This window comes from Schistocerca serialis, chromosome 3 (genome assembly GCF_023864345.2).
Source record: "Schistocerca serialis cubense isolate TAMUIC-IGC-003099 chromosome 3, iqSchSeri2.2, whole genome shotgun sequence".
NCBI lineage: Eukaryota > Metazoa > Arthropoda > Insecta > Orthoptera > Acrididae > Schistocerca > Schistocerca serialis.
The window spans coordinates 492238913-492262949 of record NC_064640.1 but is presented as its reverse complement, the minus strand read 5'-3'; the positions used below and the strand labels follow the sequence as shown (position 1 = coordinate 492262949).

The 24037-nt window shown below is 43.2% G+C and overlaps 1 protein-coding gene across 1 annotated transcript in view; it reads right to left on the bottom strand.

Moving 5' to 3' along the window:
* Positions 1 to 2402: 2402 nt before the first annotated feature.
* LOC126470380 (regucalcin-like) overlaps positions 2403 to 24037 on the bottom strand; it is a 156167-nt gene continuing 134532 nt past the window's right edge. The window contains exons 5-6 of the mRNA XM_050098210.1: positions 14401 to 14513; positions 2403 to 2664 (exon numbers count right to left, since the gene is read on the bottom strand). Of these exons, the coding sequence (XP_049954167.1) occupies positions 2422 to 2664; positions 14401 to 14513 (356 nt within the window). The 3' untranslated portion in view covers positions 2403 to 2421. The remainder of the gene's footprint in view (positions 2665 to 14400; positions 14514 to 24037) is intronic.

Sequence of the window (24037 nt, the reverse complement as noted above, 5' to 3'; positions counted from 1 at the left end):
TTACTATTCAGTAAACATATATGTACACTCCTACCATGGGTATACTTTATATATAATGTTCAGTCAGTGTGATGCGTTGTTTTATTATTATTGTTTTGTAATTTACTTGCCAAATTTATGAAACACCGACCGTCTTTGAGTCCGGCACCCAAGGTACTCACCATTCACTGAGTATACTTATGTATTATTTCATGTTCACTTTCTTTGATCATACTTGTCCGGTGTGTACCTTTTACTATTGTTATGTGTGTAAATGATCTATTAAATTAAATGACACATCCATAACTGAGGGCTTATGCAACATTCAAAGCATATATGTAGACGTTCTTAAACATTTATGTCTGATGTTGTACATCCATACCATTTATTGTTCTTGTTTTTGATGTGTAGGGAAATTTAGTGTCACGTATGATTTATTCAGTAGAAAGAGCTTCATAAACTGTCTGATTGTATGGCGGGCGACAGTCAGGTTGGTATCCCACTTGTCTAAGGCATCCCCAGACAGGTCTTTACTGCTCATCGGGGCCCAGTTCAAAGTAGGACTCATCACTGAAAACAGTTCTACTCCAGTCAATGAGATTCCAGGCCGAAGACGTGTTTGGAGACGACCCAGACAGCTGTGGGTTACCAACCTGACTATAGCCCGCCGTACGGGCTGACGGCCACGGGTGATTGTATGGTGCACCGTTTCCTTGTATTACAGGACCCCTTCGGTTGTCATCTGCGGCACCCTTACAGCACAGCGGTACGTCGACGTACCGCTACGCCCCGTTTTGTTGCCTTTCATGTCAAGACACCCTGACCTTACATTTCGGCAAGATAATGCCAGCCCCCCACGGTGAGAGTTTCTGCTGCTTGCCTTCGTGTATGTCAAACGCTACCTTGGCCAACATGGTCGCCGCATCTCTCCCCAATTGCAAACGTTTGGAGTATTATGGACAGGTCCTTCCAACCAGCTCGGAATTTTGATCATCTAACGCAGCAACTGAACATAATTTGGAACGATATCTCTCTGGTAGACATGCAACAACTCTATCAACCAACGCGTTAGTGACTTGGTCAATTTTTGATGCACTTTCTCTTGAATAAATCATTCAACTTTTCAAAATTGTTTATTTCGCGGTTATTGACTCTTACTTAACTGATTGATTTTGTGGCCATCAGCCCTGTGTGGAATTGTGAGTACGTGTGCTTTTGGAATTCTGATTAAATGGCATATCGAGCTCGTTCAGATGAGTAAGATGGACACATACATTTGTGGAAAGTTTCTGCCAGTCAATAATTTTTACATTTTCGTGCTTCTGTGTGTGGTGGAAATTAATTCTCGGGCCCTACTTAATCTCACCTCCCTTGTACTCCCCACTGTCCTCTAGGCCCTACAGAGCGCCTAGCCAGTTCGATCGCTGTAGATGAATAGACACATGTTTCCTACGTGAAGTTTCGTATGTGTGAATGACGCTGATGCTCGTTTTGATCCACACATCCGCATAAAACGCGCTGCACTTAATTAAGTCCCATTCCTCCCAATTTCTTTGTTTTGTCTGGGATTATATGAATTAATGGATGGGTTTCCCAGTGTGAAATGTTAGATTTATACTTAACCTTGTGCCATACGATGGTGAGTTACCAGAAAGGTTTCTTTTTGTAACGTTATGTGACAGATGTACCTTGTAATCAATTATCTTAGGAATTAGTAACCTCACCCAGCATATCGATAGCGTCTCTCTCTCTCAGTACTTTTTTGTTAGTCTCCGAAAGGAGAACAATATGAACATGAGCTCCGGAAACATTAAGGAAACGTGAGTCTTTCCACATTCTTATCCGCAATTTGCAATGCTCATGACGTCATTTTCCTTTTATGCTGTATGACTGTCATATGTTTGATTGAATCCTAATGTCGTTATCTGTTGCGATACAGAACTAAATTCATTTTATTGATTAATCTTTTTTTGCCATTAATACCATTTGCATTTCTTAAATTCCATCAACTGGCATAAAAAACAGTAGTGTAGACTACACACATGAGCGAGACCTAGGGAATATCACGGGCGTAAGCGAGACTTAATTGCTGAAACAGAGCGCAGCAGGTCTGAATAAGTATAAAGAACCAATAAGAATCTTTTAAGCCGGACAATCGATCTCACAAAACACGATCCTTTCATTATGAACATACAGAAAGTACAACCAATACAATATGTAATTAAAATTCATTTAGCGTGTTATTTTTTCATGCTCCATTCTCGCAGTAGAACCCCCTTACGGTGTCACAGCTGTAGTGAAACGTTTTTGGATGAATATTCTTTATATCAGACGGCGCTCAAACAGAACATATTATGAGATATGGGTTTAACATATAGTAGCTGGTTTTAACAGGAAGGAGGTAAAGGAAGAGAAGAAGAATGTTAACGTTTTATAAGCGCTTTATTGAAGATGAGGGCTGGCAACGCGGTTGGCCTTCTTGCCGCTGACGCCGAGCCCAGTTACACGGATGACGCAGCCGGCTAGAGGCGTCTGCTGCAGCTGCTCCTGGGTCAGCCCCATGCGCGAAGTCGTCACGTACAGATCCGACAGATCGGGGCCGCCCCACGCCACAGACGTCACCAGCAATGCCGGCATGTTTAGCTCCTGCAGAATTGCTCCACTGCGCGGGTCCACGTTGATCACCTGGGTGAACAAAGCGTGACCGATCAATCTTCCCACAAAAATACCTCGCTCTCACACGGGACGTGTCTCATCGTGAAGCACGCAGAACGTGCTTGGTGTACACTCAGAAACGAGCTGTTGCACCACACGGAACGTGTTGTTCAACGTAATTCGCGCAGTTGAAAGCGTTTGGCTGTATCTGGCGTGCAAACTACATAGTTTATTTACGAAAATGGACGCGCGTAAAATAGCTAGATTAGCTCTGTTAGCGTTCTTCGAAGATGAGCACGAAAATCGCGCAGAAGATTGAGGATGCGTCGACGGGTCGAACAACTAATTTAAAAACTTGCCTTGTTGTTCCTTTGGAGTCATTAACCCTGCTCACTACACTACATTTGACAGATGTCAACTGATTCTGTACCTTTAGTCTTACGAAGTCCAGAACGCTTTAACCCCCGTTATGTCGTTAACTGATATACAGGGTGATTCAAAAGTAGCTGCACACACTTAGTAGGTGTAATGCATGCATCAAAATAAGAGTAAAATGTTAAATAAAGTTTTGTCTGAAACTGCTTTATTTCAAAGTTATGCAGTAGAGTAGGGATCACAAGTGCAACACAAACAACACAAAATTAATTCCACTCAGAAAGCAACGACACGAAGGTACCCGAAATTCAGCACAACTACGAACTCTACCTTTACCCCAGAACATGTTTTAAGCGATGTGCATGTATACGAAGATAGTGACACCCTCGACTTTTTACCGCTCTCGGAATGTTGCAGGCTTCGTCCATCTCATTCTGCACAGTTGTACGGCTATTTTCAGTTCACTGCTGTAGTTGTGCTACATTCTTAATTGCAACGCCATACACGAGCTCCTTGAGACAGCCCTAAAGGTAGAAGTCAAGGGGTTAAGATCCGGAGATGTGGCGGGCCAAGTAACAGGTTCTGCACGACCTGTCCACTTATCGGGATAAGCAACTTCGAGATTCTCTCTTGCCTCCCGACTGAAATGTGCAGGGGTAACGCCTACAAAGCTTCAGTCGATATGCAGGCGAACACGACACGCCAAAAGCCTGTACTGGCCCATGATATAATGCCTACCACAAATTACATTACGCATAATAACTCGCAAATGAAGGAGTTCAGACAAAACTTTATTGAATATTTTACTCTTATTTTGATGCATACATTACACCCGCGAAGTGTGTACAGTTACTTTTGAATCACCCTGTATAATTATAACAAATCATACCAAGTTGTTGATGAATCTTCAGTGTACCAGCTCATTGAAATAGCATACTTCCATAGCACGCAATTTATAATACGAGAAACGACAAATACGAGAAGCCTTTAACCACCAATCAGTCGTTTCACAAAACTTTATCGTTACTAATCGTGATAGAATCGAGGCTCTTCGACACATCCTCAGTGTGTTGGCGCTTTGGAATAATGTGTACAGATATCACGTAAGTTATAACATAGGGCCAACAAATAAGGTCCCAAGCTGCAAGCGATGTAATTCAGTATGGCATCTACGTGTGTCGGACAAAAGCGGTTTGGATCTGTTTCGCCACGTTCCTACACGATGCAAGAATGTAATGTCTTATTTTGCCTTTCATGTTTGAAAATTTTTCTCATCATAGAATTCCGGTTGTGACGTCACAAAACTCCACAATTTCCACGTCCACGTCCGCCTTCAAGTCCCATATGCGGATAGCTTATGAGTACCACCTTTTGAGGGATATTGATATTGTTGTGAAGTTTAACAGTTTCCAAAGCCACACCTCTGGGGTCGAGGACGCTAGAGAGAGGTTGAAACTCAACAAGGCTGGCTACGATTTAAACAAATCAATATCGCAATTGACAACACTGGCGTTTATTTAATGCTATTAGTAGATTTATATTTTGCAGAAACGAACAGAGTCATAGGTAACTTACGTACGTTTATATTATCTCAGTTATTCATATACAAGGGGTATGATAAATTTTTAATGAACACCTTAAAAAATAAATTTACTTAATTTATTTTTATGTTAACTGATTCCTCCATCGCCCCTCGGTACAACAACTACACAATTATAAATGAAAGGCACTACACTGTGTATGTTCTACAATATTAATTTGTATCGTTAACCGGTTTCCGGCTTAAAAGGCCATCATCGGACTTTAACTGACCACCTCCTGTCAAAGAGAGCGCAATATTCGTGAACGGCATTGAAAAATAAGTTATGAACCGAGAATAAGGCACTATTAAAGAGTGAATGTCATCTATGACAGTGCAGTGTTATGTAGTTAAAAATGTCAAACAGAAAATAAGCATAAAAGGGAAAAAGCATAAAAAATTAAATTAAAATTAAAACTCGAGAAAACAGTGCCATATAAGATTGTAAATTAAATTAACAGTCACAATAACTAAAATTAATACAAGAAGAGAGTACCGAAGATTAGCGTGAAGAAGAATTACACTTAGGTGACAAAAGTCATAGGATAGCTCCTAATATCGTTTCGGGCCTCCTCCTGGCCGGTGTTGTGCAGGCAATCGACGTGGCATGCCCTGTGCAAGTAGTTGGAAGTTCCCTGCAGAAATATTGAGCCATGCTGCCTCTATAACCATCCATTAATTGCGAAAGTGCTACCGGAGCAGGAGTTCGTGCACAAACTGATCTAACGATTATGTCCCATAAATGTTCGATCTGGGTGGCTAAATCATTCGTTCGAAGAACCCAGCCTATATTCCATACAAACACAGCCCACAAAATTATGGAGCCACCATCAGCTTGCACAGTGACAACTTGGGTCTATGGAATCGTGGGGTCTGCGCCACACTCAAAATCTACCATCAGCTCTAATCAACTGAACTCGCGAACAGGCCACGTTTTTCTAGTCGCCTAAGGTCCAATCGATATGCCCCCGAGCCCAGAAGTGGCGCTGCAGGACATATGCTGATAGCAAAGGCCCTCAAGTCGGTCGTCTGCTGCCATAGCCCATTAACGCTAAATTTCGCCGCTCTGACCTTACGAATAAATTCGACGAACGCCCCACGTTGATTTCTGCGGTTATTTCACGCAGCGTTGCTTGTATGTTAGCACTGACAACTCCACGCAAACGCCATTGCTCTCGGTCGTTAAGTGAAGGCCATCGGCCATTGCGTGGTCCGTGGTGAGAGGTAGTATCGGAAATTTCGTATTCTCGGCACACTCTTGAGATTGTGGATCTCGGAATACTGAATTCCTTTACGATTTCCCAAGTAGAATCTCTCATGCGTCTAGCTATAACTATCAGTACGCGATCAGAGTCTGTTAATTTCCGTCGTGTGGCCATAAAGACGTCGGAAAGCTTTTCACGTGAATCACCTGAGTACCAATGACAGCTCCGCCAAGATACTGACCTCTCATACCTTGTGTATGCGACCCTACCATCATCTTAATATGTGCATATCGCTATCCCATGACTTGCGCCATGTCCGTGTATATATGGAAGGTGATACACAAACAGTGTGAAAGTCAGAATTGACAATTATAACAGAAAATACATAAGATAATTTTTTACCAGTTGTGTGAAGAATTCTCTCACTGTAGGGAAGATGTACATGTTAGAAAACAACAGAATACGTGCTGTACATAAACAATCACAATAAAATAAATAAATGCAGGAAAGCTGGAGGAATAGAATAGAGCACACAGTTTGAGAAGCATTGTAAGACAGTGAGGATTAAGTGACGTTAAGACGAGTGGGAGTAGTTAAATCAGGATTAAAAATGATTTCAGAGCTTATGACATATGAAGTGTTTGGCTTTTCTTTACTTAGTGAAGGAGACAGGACTGTGGCCCTAATTCTGCACATGCCCCGAAAATGTGAAGTCATAACTCTGCTATCTCCAGCTGCGTTCATCTTGAGCCAACCTAGTTAATATATCTCTGCCTCACGGATCAATATAAAACTTATCACAATCATGACATGTAATTTGGTATAGCTCCCTCTGGATAATGACTGTGTCTTTACTAATGAAAATAGACTGAACTCTGCTGCTTATCACATAATAGGAAACTCACATAACACAAAATCCTACAGTTGCAGGAAAATCACAAACATTTTAAGACTTTTATGTTGAGCGAATGCTGAACGATTATGTTCCTCTACAAGGAAGCCTTATGCTTACAACACAACAAACACGCATTACGAAAGATTTAAGGCAGTATATCTGAACAAACAAAAATTTTAAAAGCCTACGTAGAAAATAGAATATGGCTTCTAGGGGTATCCCATCTATGAAAATATCATTTACAGTCCTGTTATTCGTGAAGCTGTTACGATTAATTACAGAAAATGTGTGTATAAGAACTTCATTATACATAGTGGCCTACGGCAGGCACCGTTAGAAGTCCATCTGTACTAGCTTCCCTACAGTTATGGGCAAAATTTAACAGAGGTAGGCTTAACTAGACTGAGCGGGATCCCGGTCACTACCGTCCCACGCTCCCGGCAAGTGCTGCATTATGGGGTAGCTGGCAGCTGGAACGTCAGAGGACAACGAAGAGAACTGCAAGCAACATAAAAAATGAGCCACCTGGCTACGACAGTTATCCGTCCTCATAGTGTCATGTCACGTATCGTCAAGAATTGTAGGATCATCTAGAAGACTGTCATTTGTCTCTTGCATCGACTTACTGAACACAAATGTGCCGACGTATCGCCGCAGGCTACTCCTCTATATCATCCACCGACACCAACTCACCTTCACCACATCTGATTTTTTATACCCCTGACTGTGTAAAACATTTTCTTTTGTAGGTTGTGTGTCTGATTATTGTCCCTATTTTGTTGTTCGTGTGGAACCCGATTCGTACATTAAATTTACGAAAATCATCTACTATTCTGTCTTATATAGCACCATAACAAGATGCAATGTATTTCGTTTTTTCTGTTCTGCTCCTCTTGTTAATGTTAATATCAAAAAACTACAAAACTGGTTTTTCCTACTGTTGATCCCACTGTAAACTGTTCTAACTACGATGTTATAATGTTTTGTAGATTTTTGAAAATGGCTTAATACCGAGATTGCAGTCATAATATAAAATTCTAACAGCTGCAGGCAAGATGAAATCCTTTAAAAATTGATAGAAGCTGTGAACTCATATTACAAGAAAATAATCGATAAGAAATAGTTTGAGCACATGTTGAGGTGAAGCATAAAACGACTTTCCGTTAAGAAAATCATTCGTTTTGTAAGACACCAGCTCATTAAGAGTAAAATGTTTTATCCATCGACTTGTGTATACCACTTACTTATAATTTCGAGTAGTATCTGCAGACATAGTTATCCGACAAGAGATACTCTGAGAAACCGTTCCACACTCTTTAAGAAACATTATGACATGTGATCAGATGATTTTTCAGCAACGCAGGATCGAAAACAGACATTCCTTTTCTCAGTAGACAGAGAGTTTATTTTCACGGAGGACGGACGATATTTTTATTTCAGTCCTGACAACTAAGCAGCGGAAAGCCACGGCGCAGGTTTAAATAGAGAACTTCGTGCGGAAATTGCAGATGTTTCCACAACTGTTAGCTTAAACGTGAGGAGTTACACTTATTTCACACAGTTTCTGCAACGCTAAATGTTTTCAAAAAATTTTGTTGGTCTTCATGCTGCATGAAACGTAGCTTTGTGGTGTTTGCCCTGCAATAGTGTATTCCGGCAGATTTTCCTCTGAATTGTAGCACATTTCTCAAAGACTTTTGCGAAACATTTCAACGCCAAAATTGACATGTATTTGTCTTTTTAAGAGTTTTTGAATTCCGTTAACAAATGTATACCGTTCCATTAAAAATATAATCTAGTACCTTGGTTTATACAAGAATTATGAGTATTAACTATTTAACAAATTTATGTGTTCCTATCAATATTACCATTTTCTGCAAACCTAGTTTTCACTGAGGTGACAAAACTCATGGGACACCTCCTCATATCGTGTCGCCCCCTCCCACCTTTTGCCCAGCGTAGTGCACCAGCTCGACGTGGCATGGACTCAGCAAGTCGTTGGAAGTCCCCTGCAGAAATATTGAGCCGTGCTGCCTCTAAAGCCGTTCATAATTGCCAAAGTGTTGCCATCGTACGATTTTATGCATGAACTGACCTCTCGATCACGTCCCACAAATATTCGATAAGACTCATGTCGGGCGATATGTGTGGCCAGATCATTCACTTGAATTGTCCAGAATGTTCTCCAAACCAATCGCGAACAATTGTGGCCCGGTGACATGGCGCATTGTCATCCATAAAAATTCCATCATTGTTTGGGACATGAAGTCCATGAGTGGCTGCGATTGGTCACCAAGTAGCCGAACATAACAATTTCTAGTCATAAAATGGTTCAAATGGCTCTAAGCACTATGGGACTTAACATCTGAGGTCATCAAACCTCTATACTTAGAACTACTTAAACCTAACTAACCTAAGGACATCACACACATCCATGCCCGAGGCAGGATTCGAACCTTCGACCGTAGCAGCAGCGTGGTTCCAGACTGAAGCGCCTAGAACCGCTCGGCCACAGTGGCCTGCAATTTCCAGTCGATCATCGCTTCAGTTGGACCAGAGGACCCAATCCATTCCATGTAAACACAGTCCACACCGTTATGGGGCAACCATCAGCTTGCACAACGCCTAGTTGACGACTTGGGTCCATGGCTTCGTGAGATCTGCGCCACACTCGAATCATGCCATCAGCTATTACGAAGTGAAATCTGGACTCATCAGACCAAGCCACGGTTTTCCAGTCCTCTAGCGCCCAATCGATAAGGTCACGAGCCCCGGAGATGCGCTGCAGGCGATTTTTTGCTGTTAACAAAAACACTCGCTGCCAAAGCCCATAACCGCTAGGTTTCGCCCCACTGTCCTAACGGATACGTCCGTCGTACGTCCCACATTGATTTCTGTGATAATATCACACAGCGTTAGTTGTCAATCCACCTCCAAAGTATGTTAATTCCTGCTGTATGGCCATAATCACATTGGAAACCTTTCCACATGAATTAGCTCTGTACAAATGACAGCTCCGCCAACGCAATGCCCTTTTATAACTTGTGTACGCGATACTGCCGCCATTTGTATATGAGCATATCGCTATCGCCAGTGTAATCAGTTAGACGAAAATCAGCTAGAGGCCAGATGTAGTACAGTGATTAAAGTGCTCGCAAATTGTTCATCAAGCCCATTTTCTACCGAAAATACGCATAGGACGGAATTCTATTGCAGATATTTTTGTAATGCTAGTACACAAGAGATTACCAGGTGAAGACTGAGCGAACTAGTTTCTTCTGTAAATACTTTTACATCTGCACATTACATTTACACTAAATGACAGTATGCAAATAGGTTGCAATTCGTCGCATTTGCAACACTTGTATTTTTATTATCTACGGATATATTGAAGCAATTACGCTCTTTTTAATGGATCTTTTGTGATTGTCGTACACACGTTTATTACTGGAGCGCAGTACGACCAGAGGAAGAGAGCATACACACTCACGCAATGGAAAGCCCAGATCAGTACAGAACCCTGAGGGTAACAGGGAATCAGGTGTAGGAACGCATAAGCAAGAACGGGGTACCAGGTGTAGGAACGTGCAAGCAAGATCACTGTGCTGCATAAATTCAGATACCAAAGTTACAATTAAACAAGCACAGAGCAAAAGTCTAAAAGGGCATTACTTGTTTAACGGAATTCTAAACCTTTTGAAAATAAGATTCCAGTCCTATAAATAAAAGAAAGAAAAAAATCTCTGGCCGAACAGGCCTCGGAAGGCCCAATGGTACCGACAGGCCGCTGTGTTATCCTCCAACGGTAGGCGTCACTGAATGCGGATATGGAGGGGCACACCGCTCTCCTGGCCGTTGACAGTTTTCGTGGCCGGAGCCGCTAGTCCTCAATCAAGTAGCTCCTCAATTGGCCTCAAGGGCTGAGTGCACCCCATATTCCAGCAGCGCTTGGCAGACGCGAACGGTGACCCATCGAAGTGTTATCCAAGCCCGACAGCGCTTAACTTCGCTGATCTGACGAGAACAGGTGTTAGCACTGCGGCAGGGCCGTTGGCATTTCACTGCTATAACATTTGTAAAAGTTTGCGGTGAAATTTGGCAAACATACGCAGTTACTTGCTAAATTCAAGTGCCGGGGCAGGGATTGAGGCAGCATCTACCCGCTGGAGATATAAACAACGAAAGCAGTTTAATATTTGGCATCGGACCAGTGCAACTAAATGCAAATACGCAAGCTTCAGGCGCAGTCGCATTCAAGTTTACGTGCCAATATGATCATACGCGTACTTCAGGATACGACCTTTTCTGAAACAGGTTACCTCATATACGTGATCAGTGTCTTGCTAATGTGAAAGGGATAGTAAACTGTCCACAGTCCGAAGGACGGTTTGAGCATCGTAGTGATGTACGTCGCACGTTCGTGTTGGATGTGGTAAGGTCTTGCCTTCTCCTGACTTTTGAGCTGATTTAGCCAGCCACTTACAATGCGCTACAGTTTAGCCTGGACACCAGACCACAGCGCCACATCTTGTTTTGCATATTAAAAAAACATGCCAGAGGTTAAATAAGTGACAAGTGATCCAAGAAACGACTGCAAAGAAACGAAGGAAGATTAAGTTTTAAATACCCGTCGACGGCGAAATCATTGGAGACGGAGCAGAAGCTCCGATTGGGAAAGGATGGGGAAGGAAATCGTATGTACTCTTTTCAAAGGACTCTCTTGGAAATTCTCTTATGCGAGTTAGAACAACGGATAATCTTAAGCTGGATAACTCAACGGGAACTTGACAGCTGTCCCGAATTCGACTTCATTGCCTTAACTACTGCGCCACCTCGCTTGGTAGGTGCATCGAAGCTTGAACCTTGGGATTTTTGATCTTACTGAAAAAGATACAACCCCATAAAGAACGCTACAGCTTGATGTTTAATTAGAAACAAGTTGAATTCCTGTTGCGCGTATCGTCTAAAATAAAAAGGTTTACGATACATGAAGACCAAGTATAAAGTACATATCAACAGACTACTTGCGTGCCGTCTAACTCTATACAATGTGACTGCGCCGGTAAAACAACAAAATGATTAAATTTAAACAGTATTTATTTATCGTAATTCTAATGCAACGCATAGTTTCTTACAGTGTTCCGGGAATTCATAATTGTAACGTTACTAACATTACTTGCACTTTAGGCATAAAAATGAGCCATGGAAAATTGTATTTGTTTGCTATGTGTATCACCTCAGCCTTTCAAATAAATAAAACGGTCGTCATTTTTTTTACGTTAGGGAGCTTATGATCACATGAACATACTGATCCTCTTGAACAAGCTGACAGATTTCGGAATTCATTCGAGGTTGATCTATGGTATCAGTAACCTGGTCGCTCAAAGAACAATCTCCGTCCGAATCAAAGGAAACATCCTTAGTCCGTTTCTTGTCTCCTTGGGTTTGCCCCAGGGTGCAAATTAAACCCTCTCTTGTATATTCTTCACACTCATGATTTAGAACGAACCATCACTCGGCCCACAAGAATTTTACAATATGCGGAGGAAGTATGTGTTTATTCAACTGCATACTCATATCTTTAGGCCAAAATGGAATTATTCATTACTGTAGAACATATTGAAGAATGGGTGTCTAACAATGGGCTGGAACTTTCGGCTGTATTTTGCATTCATCATCAGCGTTGAAAGCAAACTTGTCATTGAGTATTGGTAACGCTAAAACTGAATGCTTATGACTTTGGACTTCCAGCTAAGCGAATGTACATTTTACTGCCCAGTTGCACAACATACAATGAAATGGAGAAAGCAGGGTTCTTCTATTACCTACAAAACTAATACTCAAGTAATATAATAACTCTGCAACCTGTAACAAAGTAACACTGAATAAACTTTGATTAAAAATCATAGTAGAAGAGAAAATAAAAATAAAAATCACACCAATAAAATATAGATCTTCAATCAGAACTTAAATAACAAAAATATTTATTTATGATTTGTCACGTAAGCAGCTTTAGAAAGTTCACGCTTAGAAGAGGATGCAAAGAACCCTGAAGACAAGTGATCAGACGAAAATTTCTGTAGGAAGTCTATGGAACAAGCGTTGTGTTTCATAAACTGAAGAAGAAGACGTGCAGTACTCTGACTGAATTTCAGACAACTATGTTTTGTTAAATAGCGAGGTATAAGATTCTTTTATCAGCTAGTAACCATACACACTCTGTGTGTATGATATATCATTTGTGTATAATATATCATTTCGTACAATCTCGATACACAAAAACTTCCACCGGAGAATTGTAATATGTATTATGTTTAGATGAAATGAAATGTGTCTTCCGTTTGTGACACCATTGCTCTGCCCACACGGCGGGTATTTACGAATTGTTACCAAAAGTATATGAAAACTATGTATGGTAGAGTTAACATGTTTGTGAACGATTCGTCCGACTTCGGAAACACTAAGTCAGACTTACCAGTTTTTTCACACTAAAACATATTCCTTGTATTTACCATAGCAGCAAATTCATACCAATCTACGTGATTAACTTTTCCAACCATTTTTAGGAAATTTTGCACGTAGGGATATTATTACATACAAAAGTATCCGGACACGCATTCGTGGACATTAATATGGCGTGAGCCCCATTGTTCACCAAAAAGACGGCTTGATCTCTGCTGGGGACGCTTTCGCTGAAGTGACTAAATGTGTGTGGAATAATGGTAGCCCGTCGTCCCTCGAGAACCGAAACCAGAGAAAGATGCATCGTTGGATGCTGGGGTCAGGAGCGTAGTCAACGTTCTATGTCATCCCAAAAAGGGTTCTATTGCGTTCAGATCGGGACTCTGGGCCGGCAAGTCCTTTTCGGGAATGATATTGTCCACAAACCATTGCCTCATATATTGTCCACAAACCATTGCGTCATAGACAGGGTGCACTGTCAGGCAGATACAATCATCGTCCCTAACTGTTCTTCTACTGTACGCATTACACAATGCTGTAAAATGTGTTCATATCCTTCCGCATTTTGCGTTTTAAGCACAATAAGGACAACACATCCTACCCACGAAAAACACCCGCTTACAGTAACACCACCTCCTCCATACTTCACTGTTGGCTCTGCACCCTTCCATCAGATTTTCACTGGCTATAGCGTGAGTAATAACTTAAAATCACTTGTTTCCAGTCACCCATCGTCCAGTGGCATCACTCTAAACACCATCTCGGGCGATCTTAGTACTGACTACAGTTACTGTACCAGCTGGACTTTTGGTAGCACACTGGAACTCTAGAGTGATTTCTTTCTCTGATTTCATACGATAAAACACCCTCCGCATTTCTCGACGGGCCCTATCCCCCACTACATGAGCTCTGCCGGGTCTCGGTTTAGCTATGAATGCTCCTTCATGTTTCAACTTCACAGTCACATCACGAACAGTGGACGCGGGCAGCTTTGCAAGTGTTGAAATGCCCCTGATCGATTTGTTACTCGGTTGAGATCCCATGACTACTTCACGTTCGAAGTCGTCCAGCTCTCCTGACCGGTCATTACTGCTGTTGCTGCTTCTCTGCTGGCAACGCAAAGCTCCCCGCCTCCTTTTACACTTATGGGTTCACCTCTGGTGACATTTAGTGGTCATTTCTGCACTACAAAGGGGTGTCCGGATACTTTTGATCAAATAATGTATATACGCTCTGACGGGAGAACTCACCCTTCCTCCTTTGAAGACAGCTATCCAGAGATTTCCTTTGTTGTCTATTGTCATTCCGTCAGGAAGCTCACCTGTTCCAGTGGAATTCAACTGGAAAACAGTTTTGTTTGCCCCTGTGGAAAGAGAACAGAAAGTCAATGCATTATTATCACGTAACGCACCAAAACTACTGATTGTGCAATCGACACACTACTGTACTCATACGTAAATAACAGATATCGAGCGATTTGTCCAAGGTTTGACACACTGGACTCGTAATGAGGGGGGGGGGGGGGGGTTGGTGGTTAAAATCCCCTTCCGGATATCCATATTTATGTTAACAGTGATTTCCCTAAAGGGCTCCTAGCAATTGTCGTGACGGATCCTTTGAAAAGGGGATGGTGGATTACCTTTCCCGCCCCGTCTCTAATGACCACGTTGTCAACGGACTTTAAACACATATCTACATTCATTCGAAAATAACACGTTAAATACTACGAGAGTCGGTTATGTAGCTGAAGCGATACTGATTATAGGTAAATATTCCTAACTTGATTAATGATGATCAGGCACACAAATTGAGTTACTGAAGCTATAAATGGAATACAGACTTAAGAATTTTTTACAATACATATTCAATTAGAAAATATCTCTATGAAGAATCTGACGATAGCGAGGAAAGTAGTTCAGTGTCTCTGTTAAAAGATGAATTCATTCTATATCGGTAATTAACAACTGAACGTTTCGTTAGATCAACAAACCTGATGTCGAAGCCAATGACTTGAATGTTAATATCATATACGAGACATACGTGTAAAATAAGCATCATAGTATACATTAACAAATCCGTTTACTCTACAATGTTACTGGAAGACATAAATAAGAAAGAGATAATAAGTCAGCAATAAGAAAAATGACATAAATTTCTATACATCAAGTTTTTACTTGTAGCTTGTTTTGTAGTGCATTGCTTTACTAAAATACTTTAATATCAACGAGTTTTTTGTTTTTAATTGGGGAGTTTCTCATCTTAAGGGTTAGCAGAAATCTTCTATCACAAATGAAATTACGACGATCCGCCTAGGCGCTTTGAATGCCTCCTGATACAGCATACATCAGCGTATAAATATCAATGTAAAATGTTCTTTCTGTGAATTTTTCTCGCCAGACTATTGTACAATGGCGCATGAAAATGAAGCAGAAATTAACGTTTCGTGAATTAAAAGTCGACATCATATATGAAATATGTTGCTATCAAGTGGAAATATAAAGAGTAATATCTGAGACAAAATCATTGTACTAGAGTTAAAAACGGCTGTCTGACTGTGTCGCTATACACACATCATCATCACTATCAGTGTTCCGCCAAAAGGCAGGTTTTCACATGGTAGTTCTCCAGGCTATCCGGTCTTCTGCCATCCTCTTCAGGTCTGCATAATTTCCTCTTCCCTTTATGTCGTCTATCATTTTGTATCTCTTTCTTCCTCTCAATCTTCTCCCACAAACCAATCCTTCCAAAGCATATGCTAACAAGCACTCCCTTCTCAATGAATGTCCCTACCAGTTCTTTTTCCTTTCTCTTACAACTTTCAGCAGACATCTTCTCTCACCAAGCCTTTCCAATACTCTTTCATTGCTCACTCTTTCCATCCAGCTTATTCTCTCCATTCTCTTCCACATCCACATCTCAAATGCTTCTAACCTTTCTTCATCCTCTCGTCTCAGCGTCCATGTTTCTGCTCCATATAGTGCCACACTCCAGACAAAACATTTGCCAAGCCTTTTCTTTACACCTTTATCTAATTTACCACATAAGAGTCTCCTCTTTCTGTTGAATGCCTCCTTCGCTATGGCATTCGAGTTTTCACCTCCTGGTGACATCTCAAGTCTTCAGTTATTGTGCTTCCAAGATATTTAAATGCACTTACTTGGCTAATGGTAGATTGTCCTATTTTATACACACATACGAACGCATAACTTTTTGTTTTTAATTTGACGTTTTGTCTTGCGAGTCGTGTCCATTCAGCCATCTCAATAATGGACAGACGATACGACATTGAACTGGAGAATGTTTCCTTGTCAGTTACGACGATACGAACGTAAGGGCAACGCAACACACAGCTCCCGAGCGGCGAGAAAAATCTCCGACCAGGCCGGGACTTAGAATAGTTTAGTTCTTTGCTTACATCCTGTTATCAGTTGTTCAACTGCCTTCTAAATGAGGAAAGCTGTGATTCGTGTCACCGAACAAGTTATGTAGTGAGGGCATACTACCACTGATGCCAGAGAGAAATTGTATAATGTTTGCGGCAAATAACAACATGTTCAGAATCTGAAAAACATGTCAGAGCATGTATAGCAACTCGGCCTATCCTGTGCAACCTCGCATCAGGATGGGTGAGAGAAATGGTGTGGGAGGAGGCAGACTTACGCCAAATCATACAGTGAAACAGTGGTAGTAATAACAAGTGTCTATTTACACCAGCAATGTACAGCACGACGGCTGTTCTGTAGGCCGCCCAGCGCGCTTTCAAGTGCAGCCTGTTGCTGAATACGCTGGTGCCCCGACGGCGCCTGTGACGTCCGTTACCCTGGCTCGTGGGCAGCTGCTACCGCGACTCGCTCAGAGCCTCTTGAATCTGGCCAGCTATACACCCACGCACTACTCGTGCTCCCATGCCGTGCAGTTGGGATCGATATGCGACAAAAGATATTCGATGCCGAGCAACAACGGAGCCGGTCACACAAAAGCGGTCGACCAGAACGGTGGTTGATGATGTCTAGATAGCTAGGAGGCCACAAGGGCGCACCTCCGCCAGCCAGATTGAAGACTGCTTGCACTCCTCGGCCAAAGTCCGTCAGAGGCCAGAGGTTGACCGCACGCCAGCTCCTCACATCGGTGAAGTTTCCAAGCCCAGTATGTGTTGCGCCACGGTTGTTACGTGCCGGAACTTGGTAAGCTGACCAGTGGCCAGGCAGCTTACTGATCTTCACCTAAAGTGTTAGTCCTGGTTTCTCTGAAACTCAACAGACCGTAATTCTCTCCGGTTCAAGACGGAATGGCGGCACAACTTCATACCTTGAGCCTCTGGGCTCGGTTATTTGCACACTTCCGACGTCATCTTATTGGAGGAGGGAGGGGGGGGGGCGAGTGGATTTGTTCCATATTACTCGTCTCGTCAGCTCTTCCTGGCTCGCTCGCGGGCTCCACACCAAGCGCGGAGTGGCTAGGCGCGGTCATATTTGCCGCTTGTGACTATTCGGTAGCAAGCATGTGCTCCGAGTTATATGACGTTACTTCACTCTTAGTCACACTGTGTTGTGGCGTTAGCTGTTCTATGCGATTCGTCCGTGGGCGGTGTCGCAAGCCCGTAGTTCAAAAATGGCTCTGAGCACTATGAGACTTAACATCTGAGGTCATCAGTCCCCTAGACTGAGAACTACTTAAACCTAACTAACCTAAGGACATCACACACATCCATGCCCGAGGCAGGATTCGAACCTGCGACAGTAGCAGCAGCCCGGTTCCGCACTGAAGCGCCTAGAACCGTTCGGTCACAACGTCCGACGCCCGTAGTTGATTTTATTAGTCCTGTTCAGAGTTTATCTGGATATTGTTAGTTTACTTGCGGACAGAGGTAATGTTACCGGTGTTCTGGACAAACAGAATTTTACTTTCCAAAGTTGCAGTGTTTACTGTCAGGTCCAGCATATTGCGTATTGTGCTGACCCCACAGAAAGTGTTGAGAGAGGGATCAACAACGTCTTGAAGAAAAATTCCTTATCGAAGGAGACTATCAAGAGTCTCAATTCTTATTGTGCTATTCTGCCTAGGTTGTATTGCCTCCCAAGGGCCACAAGGAAGGCGTTCCTCTTCGTCCGATTGTGAATAACATTGATACTCCGACATTTCGTGTAGCAAAACATTTTGTTACTCTGCTGAGCCTATTAGTAGATCGGTGTGAGCACCATATCAAACTCGGCGGATTTCTTACGTAGATTAGAGGGGATGCTTTGAATGACTCTGTTATAAATTTTGATGTGATCTCTGTCTTCACTTGCGTTCCTCTGTCTGATTCGTTACGACTGACTGCGGTTAGGTCTGGTGCTGAATTTACGAACCGATTTCGGCATTTGTTGATTCCACTTGCTTTTTATTCAAGAATCAGTACTACGAGCAGACGGATGGAGTTGCGACCTGTTACTGACAGTTTGTTTATGGAATATTTCGAGGAACGTGCCTTGACGTCTGCGGCTTTGAAACCTGCGTGTTTTTTTCTGATATGTAGACGATAATTTTGTTGTTTGGCTTCATGGCAGTGAGAATTTTAGCGCCCTTTTAGAACACCGGAATTCAATCCATCCGAATATTCGTTTCACGATGGAGCTGGAAAAGGATGGCTGTCTTTCCTTCCTTGATGTGCTGGTCATGAGGATGGTGGATGGTACGTTGGGACATGCCGTTTACAGGAAGCATACTCACACTGCCTTGTATTTGCAGGTCGTTAGTTGTCACCATCCGGCTCAACGTGAAGGGGTACTTCGTGCCTTGGTTTATAGGCCCATGTCATCTCGGACCCTGGGAGTTCGTCCTCTGAGTTATCCCATCTCGAAGTCACCTTTTGTCAGAATGGCTATGGTGATAGACGATACGCTGTCGACGAACTTTGCATCGGGTGTGTGATGATAATACTGAGGTGGCACTGAAGTCTACCGTCTTTTTGCCTTAAGCAGGGCGAATTTCGAACAGGAGTCGTCGCATTTTGCGGAAATAATATGTGAGGTGTTTTTTTTTCAACCACCATCTAATATCAGGGTCCTCCTATGTTCCGTAAAGCATGATCCTGGTTTGCGTAAGGCTGGTGTCTACCGTATTCCTTGCACTTGTGACATGTCATATATTCTGCATCTACGACTACATAGATACTCCGCAGGCCACTGTAAGGTGCGTGGCGGATGGTACCCTGTACAACCAGTTGTAAATACCCCTCCTGCTCCACTCGCAAATAGAGAGAGGGAAAAACGACTCTCTGTACACCTCCGTATGAGCCCTAATTCTCGTATTTTATCTTCTGGCTCTTACGCGCAATGTATGTTGGCGGCAGTAGAATCGTTCGGCAGTCACCTTTAGATGCCGGTTCTCTAAATTTTCTTGATAGCGTCAACTGAAAGGAATGCCGCCTTCCCTCCAGGGATTCCTATTTGAGTTCCCGAAGCATCTCCGTAACACCTACGTTTTGTTCGAACATACCGGTAACAAATGTAGCAGCCCTCCTCTGAACTGCTAAGATGTCTTCCTTTAATCATACCTGGTACGGATGCAAAACACTCAAGCAGCACTCAAGAATAGGTCACAAAAGCGTCTTGTATGCGGTCTCCTTTACAGGTGAACCACTGTTTCCTAAAATTCATCCAATAAACAGAAGTCGAGCATTTGCCTTCCTTACACCAGTTTTCACATGCTCGCTCCACCTCATATCGCTTTGCAACGTTACGACCAGGTATTTGGACGACTCGACTGTGTCAAACTGGACACTACTAATACTGTATGCGAACATTACAGGTTTGTTATTCCTACTCATCCGCATTAACTTACATTTTTTCACATTAAGGGCTAGCTGCCATTCATCACACCATCCAGAAATTTTATCTAAGTCGCCTTGTATCCTCCTACAGACACACAACTTCCACAACTTACCGTACGCCACGGCATCATCAGCAAACAACCGCAGACTGCTGCCTACCCTGTCCGCCAAATCATTTATGTATGTAGAGAACAACAGCGGTCCTATCACACTTTCCTGGGGCACTCCTGGCGATACCCTTGTCTCTGATGAACTCTCGCCGTCGAGGACGACATACAGGGTTCTATTATTTAAGAAGTCTTCGAGCCACTCATATATCTACGAACTTATTCCATACGCTCGTACCTTCGTTAACAGCTTGCAACGGGGCACCGTTTCAAATGCTTTCCGGAAATCTAGAAATATGGAATCTGCGTGTTGCCCTTCATCCATAGTTCTCAGTATATCATATACTGTATTGAAGGGTCTCTGCATGAGCCTCTTCATGATTTGGCCATGCCACGCACCTTCATTCGTTTGTCTCTGGCACATCAATAGTTGTTGAAAATGGTCTAGTACCCTAGATGTAAAGAAGGAAAGGAAAAGACTGAGCAGCTGAGTGTGTTTGTGGTGGCCACAGTATACTATCCATATTTCGTTTTAACACTTCATTAGGTTATTGGTACTTGTCGGAGCCCCACACGCATGTTTGATACATTTAAGTGTCATATTTAAATGCATCTTTTCTTTCCTCTTCTTGTCCGATCAGTTGAATATATGAATGAGAGTGTGCAAGGATATCAGTGTGTAGATCCGTGGGAGTGAAGTAGTCTGCCACTGTGTCAGAACAGCCAACTGTAGAAAACACGTACCAGGTAGCAAAGAGGTCCGTGTTTGCCTTGGACCAGCCTTTTGTATATGTTGGCACCACAATAGGGGTTCCTCTGGCTACTTCCGTAGGTACGGGGAGCGGTTCTGGTTGGAGAGCGAATGCTCGCGGCGTGTTCCGTGGGTGAGACCTACTGACGGTAAGTGTGCCTTTTCGATGAGAAGTTAATGTTGTGTTTTATGTAAGTTTTTCAAAGCTAGTCAAAGTAAATGATTCCTTTCATCATTCATATTTTATTATCGCGTGTGACAAATTTTACTTGCTAATTCGCGAGTGTTAAATGCGTTAAAATCCAGGGACGGTGTAGGTTATTGTTTAGTTCAACTGTTAACCAAACACGTCGAGCCGTGTTGAGTTTATTGTGATTCAGTTCATTTTGTTTAGAATTAGCATGTACACTCCTGGAAATTGAAATAAGAACACCGTGAATTCATTGTCCCAGGAAGGGGAAACTTTATTGACACATTCCTGGGGTCAGATACATCACATGATCACACTGACAGAACCACAGGCACATAGACACAGGCAACAGAGCATGCACAATGTCGGCACTAGTACAGTGTATATCCACCTTTCGCAGCAATGCAGGCTGCTATTCTCCCATGGAGACGATCGTAGAGATGCTGGATGTAGTCCTGTGGAACGGCTTGCCATGCCATTTCCACCTGGCGCCTCAGTTGGACCAGCGTTCGTGCTGGACGTGCAGACCATGTGAGACGACGCTTCATCCAGTCCCAAACATGCTCAATGGGGGACAGATCCTGGCCAGGGTAGTTGACTTACACCTTCTAGAGCACGTTGGGTGGCACGGGATACATGCGGATGTGCATTGTCCTGTTGGAACAGCAAGTTCCCTTGCCGGTCTAGGAATGGTAGAACGATGGGTTCGATGACGGTTTGGATGTACCGTGCACTATTCAGTGTCCCCTCGACGATCACCAGTGGTGTACGGCCAGTGTAGGAGATCGCTCCCCACACCATAATGCCGGGTGTTGGCCCTGTGTGCCTCGGTCGTATGCAGTCCTGATTGTAGCGCTCACCTGCACAGCGCCAAACACGCATACGACCATCATTGGCACCAAGGCAGAAGCGACTCTCATCGCTGAAGACGACACGTCTCCATTCGTCCCTCCATTCACGCCTGTCGCGACACCACTGGAGGCGGGCTGCACGATGTTGGGGCGTGAGCGGAAGACGGCCTAACGGTGTGCGGGACCGTAGCCCAGCTTCATGGAGACGGTTGCGAATGGTCCTCGCCGATACCCCAGGAGCAACAGTGTCCCTAATTTGCTGGGAAGTGGCGGTGCGGTCCCCTACGGCACTGCGTAGGATCCAACGGTCTTGGCGTGCATCCGTGCGTCGCTGCGGTCCGGTGCCAGGTCGAAGGGCACGTGCACCTTCCGCCGACCACTGGCGACAACATCGATGTACTGTGGAGACCTCACGCCCCACGTGTTGAGCAATTCGGCGGTACGTCCACCCAGCCTCCCGCATGCCCACTATACGCCCTCGCTCAAAGTCCGTCAACTGCACATACGGTTCACGTCCACGCTGTCGCGGCATGCTACCAGTGTTAAAGACTGCGATGGAGCTCCGTATGCCACGGCAAACTGGCTGACACTGACGGAGGCGGTGCACAAATGCTGCGCAGCTAGCGCCATTCGACGGCCAACACCGCGGTTCTTGGTGTGTCCGCTGTGCCGTGCGTGTGATCATTGCTTGTACAGCCCTCTCGCAGTGTCCGGAGCAAGTATGGTGGGTCTGAGACACCGGTATCAATGTGTTCTTTTTTCCATTTCCAGGAGTGTATATTACGTATGATTTCCGTAATTTTATGACAATTTTGTGCAATTCATCTCACTTGGTAACTTTCTTCGTTAACACTTTCGCTTGTGATGACCACGTGATCGTGATCTAATGAGAAAGTTTACAGTGCCAAGGCCATAGTGATCTTCCGTTGTAGAATATCTGGATTAATTACGATTCTCAATTATGCTTCATTTTTATAGCAGTTCACTTCAAATAGAAATTTTGTTCATTTATCCCGCATGTTGAAATAAGTGCAATACCCCCTTACTACCCACGTGTGCTGTGGTGAAGGTTTTTAGTTCTTTTCTTTCCTGTCAGTCTCTGAAGTGCGTGTGAATGTAAGTATTCGCAATCAAACCATCCTTTGATCATTCCTCTTCCATAGATCATAGACCTTGCAGGGGACTCCGAAGTAAAGTTCTGGGGTTAATTTTACTCACTATAAACGTTCATGTGTGCAATTAAACTCACAGATCTAATAAATGTTCTTTTGCCAGAATTTTTGTGTACACTCTCACTGCTCAAATTCCACTCCATGCTTCATCCAGCTCTGATGTACATCACATCCTACTGCATTCCGTTTGCGCGACAGTTGTATTGAGACCATACTTTACCCCCCCCCCCCCCATATTCAGATTAATTGTAAAGATACCTCTTAACTGTAAAGATATCTTTCAGTATATATTGGTCAGACTATTAGGACTGTGGAGGAGCGGTGCACTGAGTATAAGTGGTGCACACGCTTACAACAGCCGAGCAAATCTGCCATTGAAGAACATTGTCTTGGCACCGGTCATCCTATTGAATATAACAACACGGAGATTCTGGAATGCACTTACAGCTAACTATTGGGTTACTGTTATTAAGAAAGCCGTTGAAATTAAATTAGCAAGTAGCCTTATGAATAATATGAATAGAGATGGAGGTTTTTTAAAATTCTGCATGGAATTCTGCTCTCTCACTTGTCAAAAAACAGAAGTACAGAGTTTATGCTACCTCACTCGTTGATTATTAATTTCACTATCGATAACTTCTGACGTCTGTCATCTTTGGCTTGTGATTGCGCTAGTGTTCACAGGGTGTGTGTGTGTGTGTGTGTGTGTGTGTGTGTGTGTGTGTGTGTTATCTTTACGGAGTTTCTCTGAAAACCGAGGAAATATTTCCTGTCGAAATATCGGCTGCATTCCCGTAAGTTATTTAAATATATCTGTTTGAGTTTAATGCCTACTTCTCCTGACAATGCTTCCCATTTTTCCTATTCCGACAATCCAACGATCGGTGGCCCACTTTCTCACACGAGTAACCCTTTGTTTGCCGACACTGTTTCTGTATATTGCCCTATCGTCTGCACTTTTAACATTTGACCTCTGAAGTGAATATATGGTGATCTATTTGT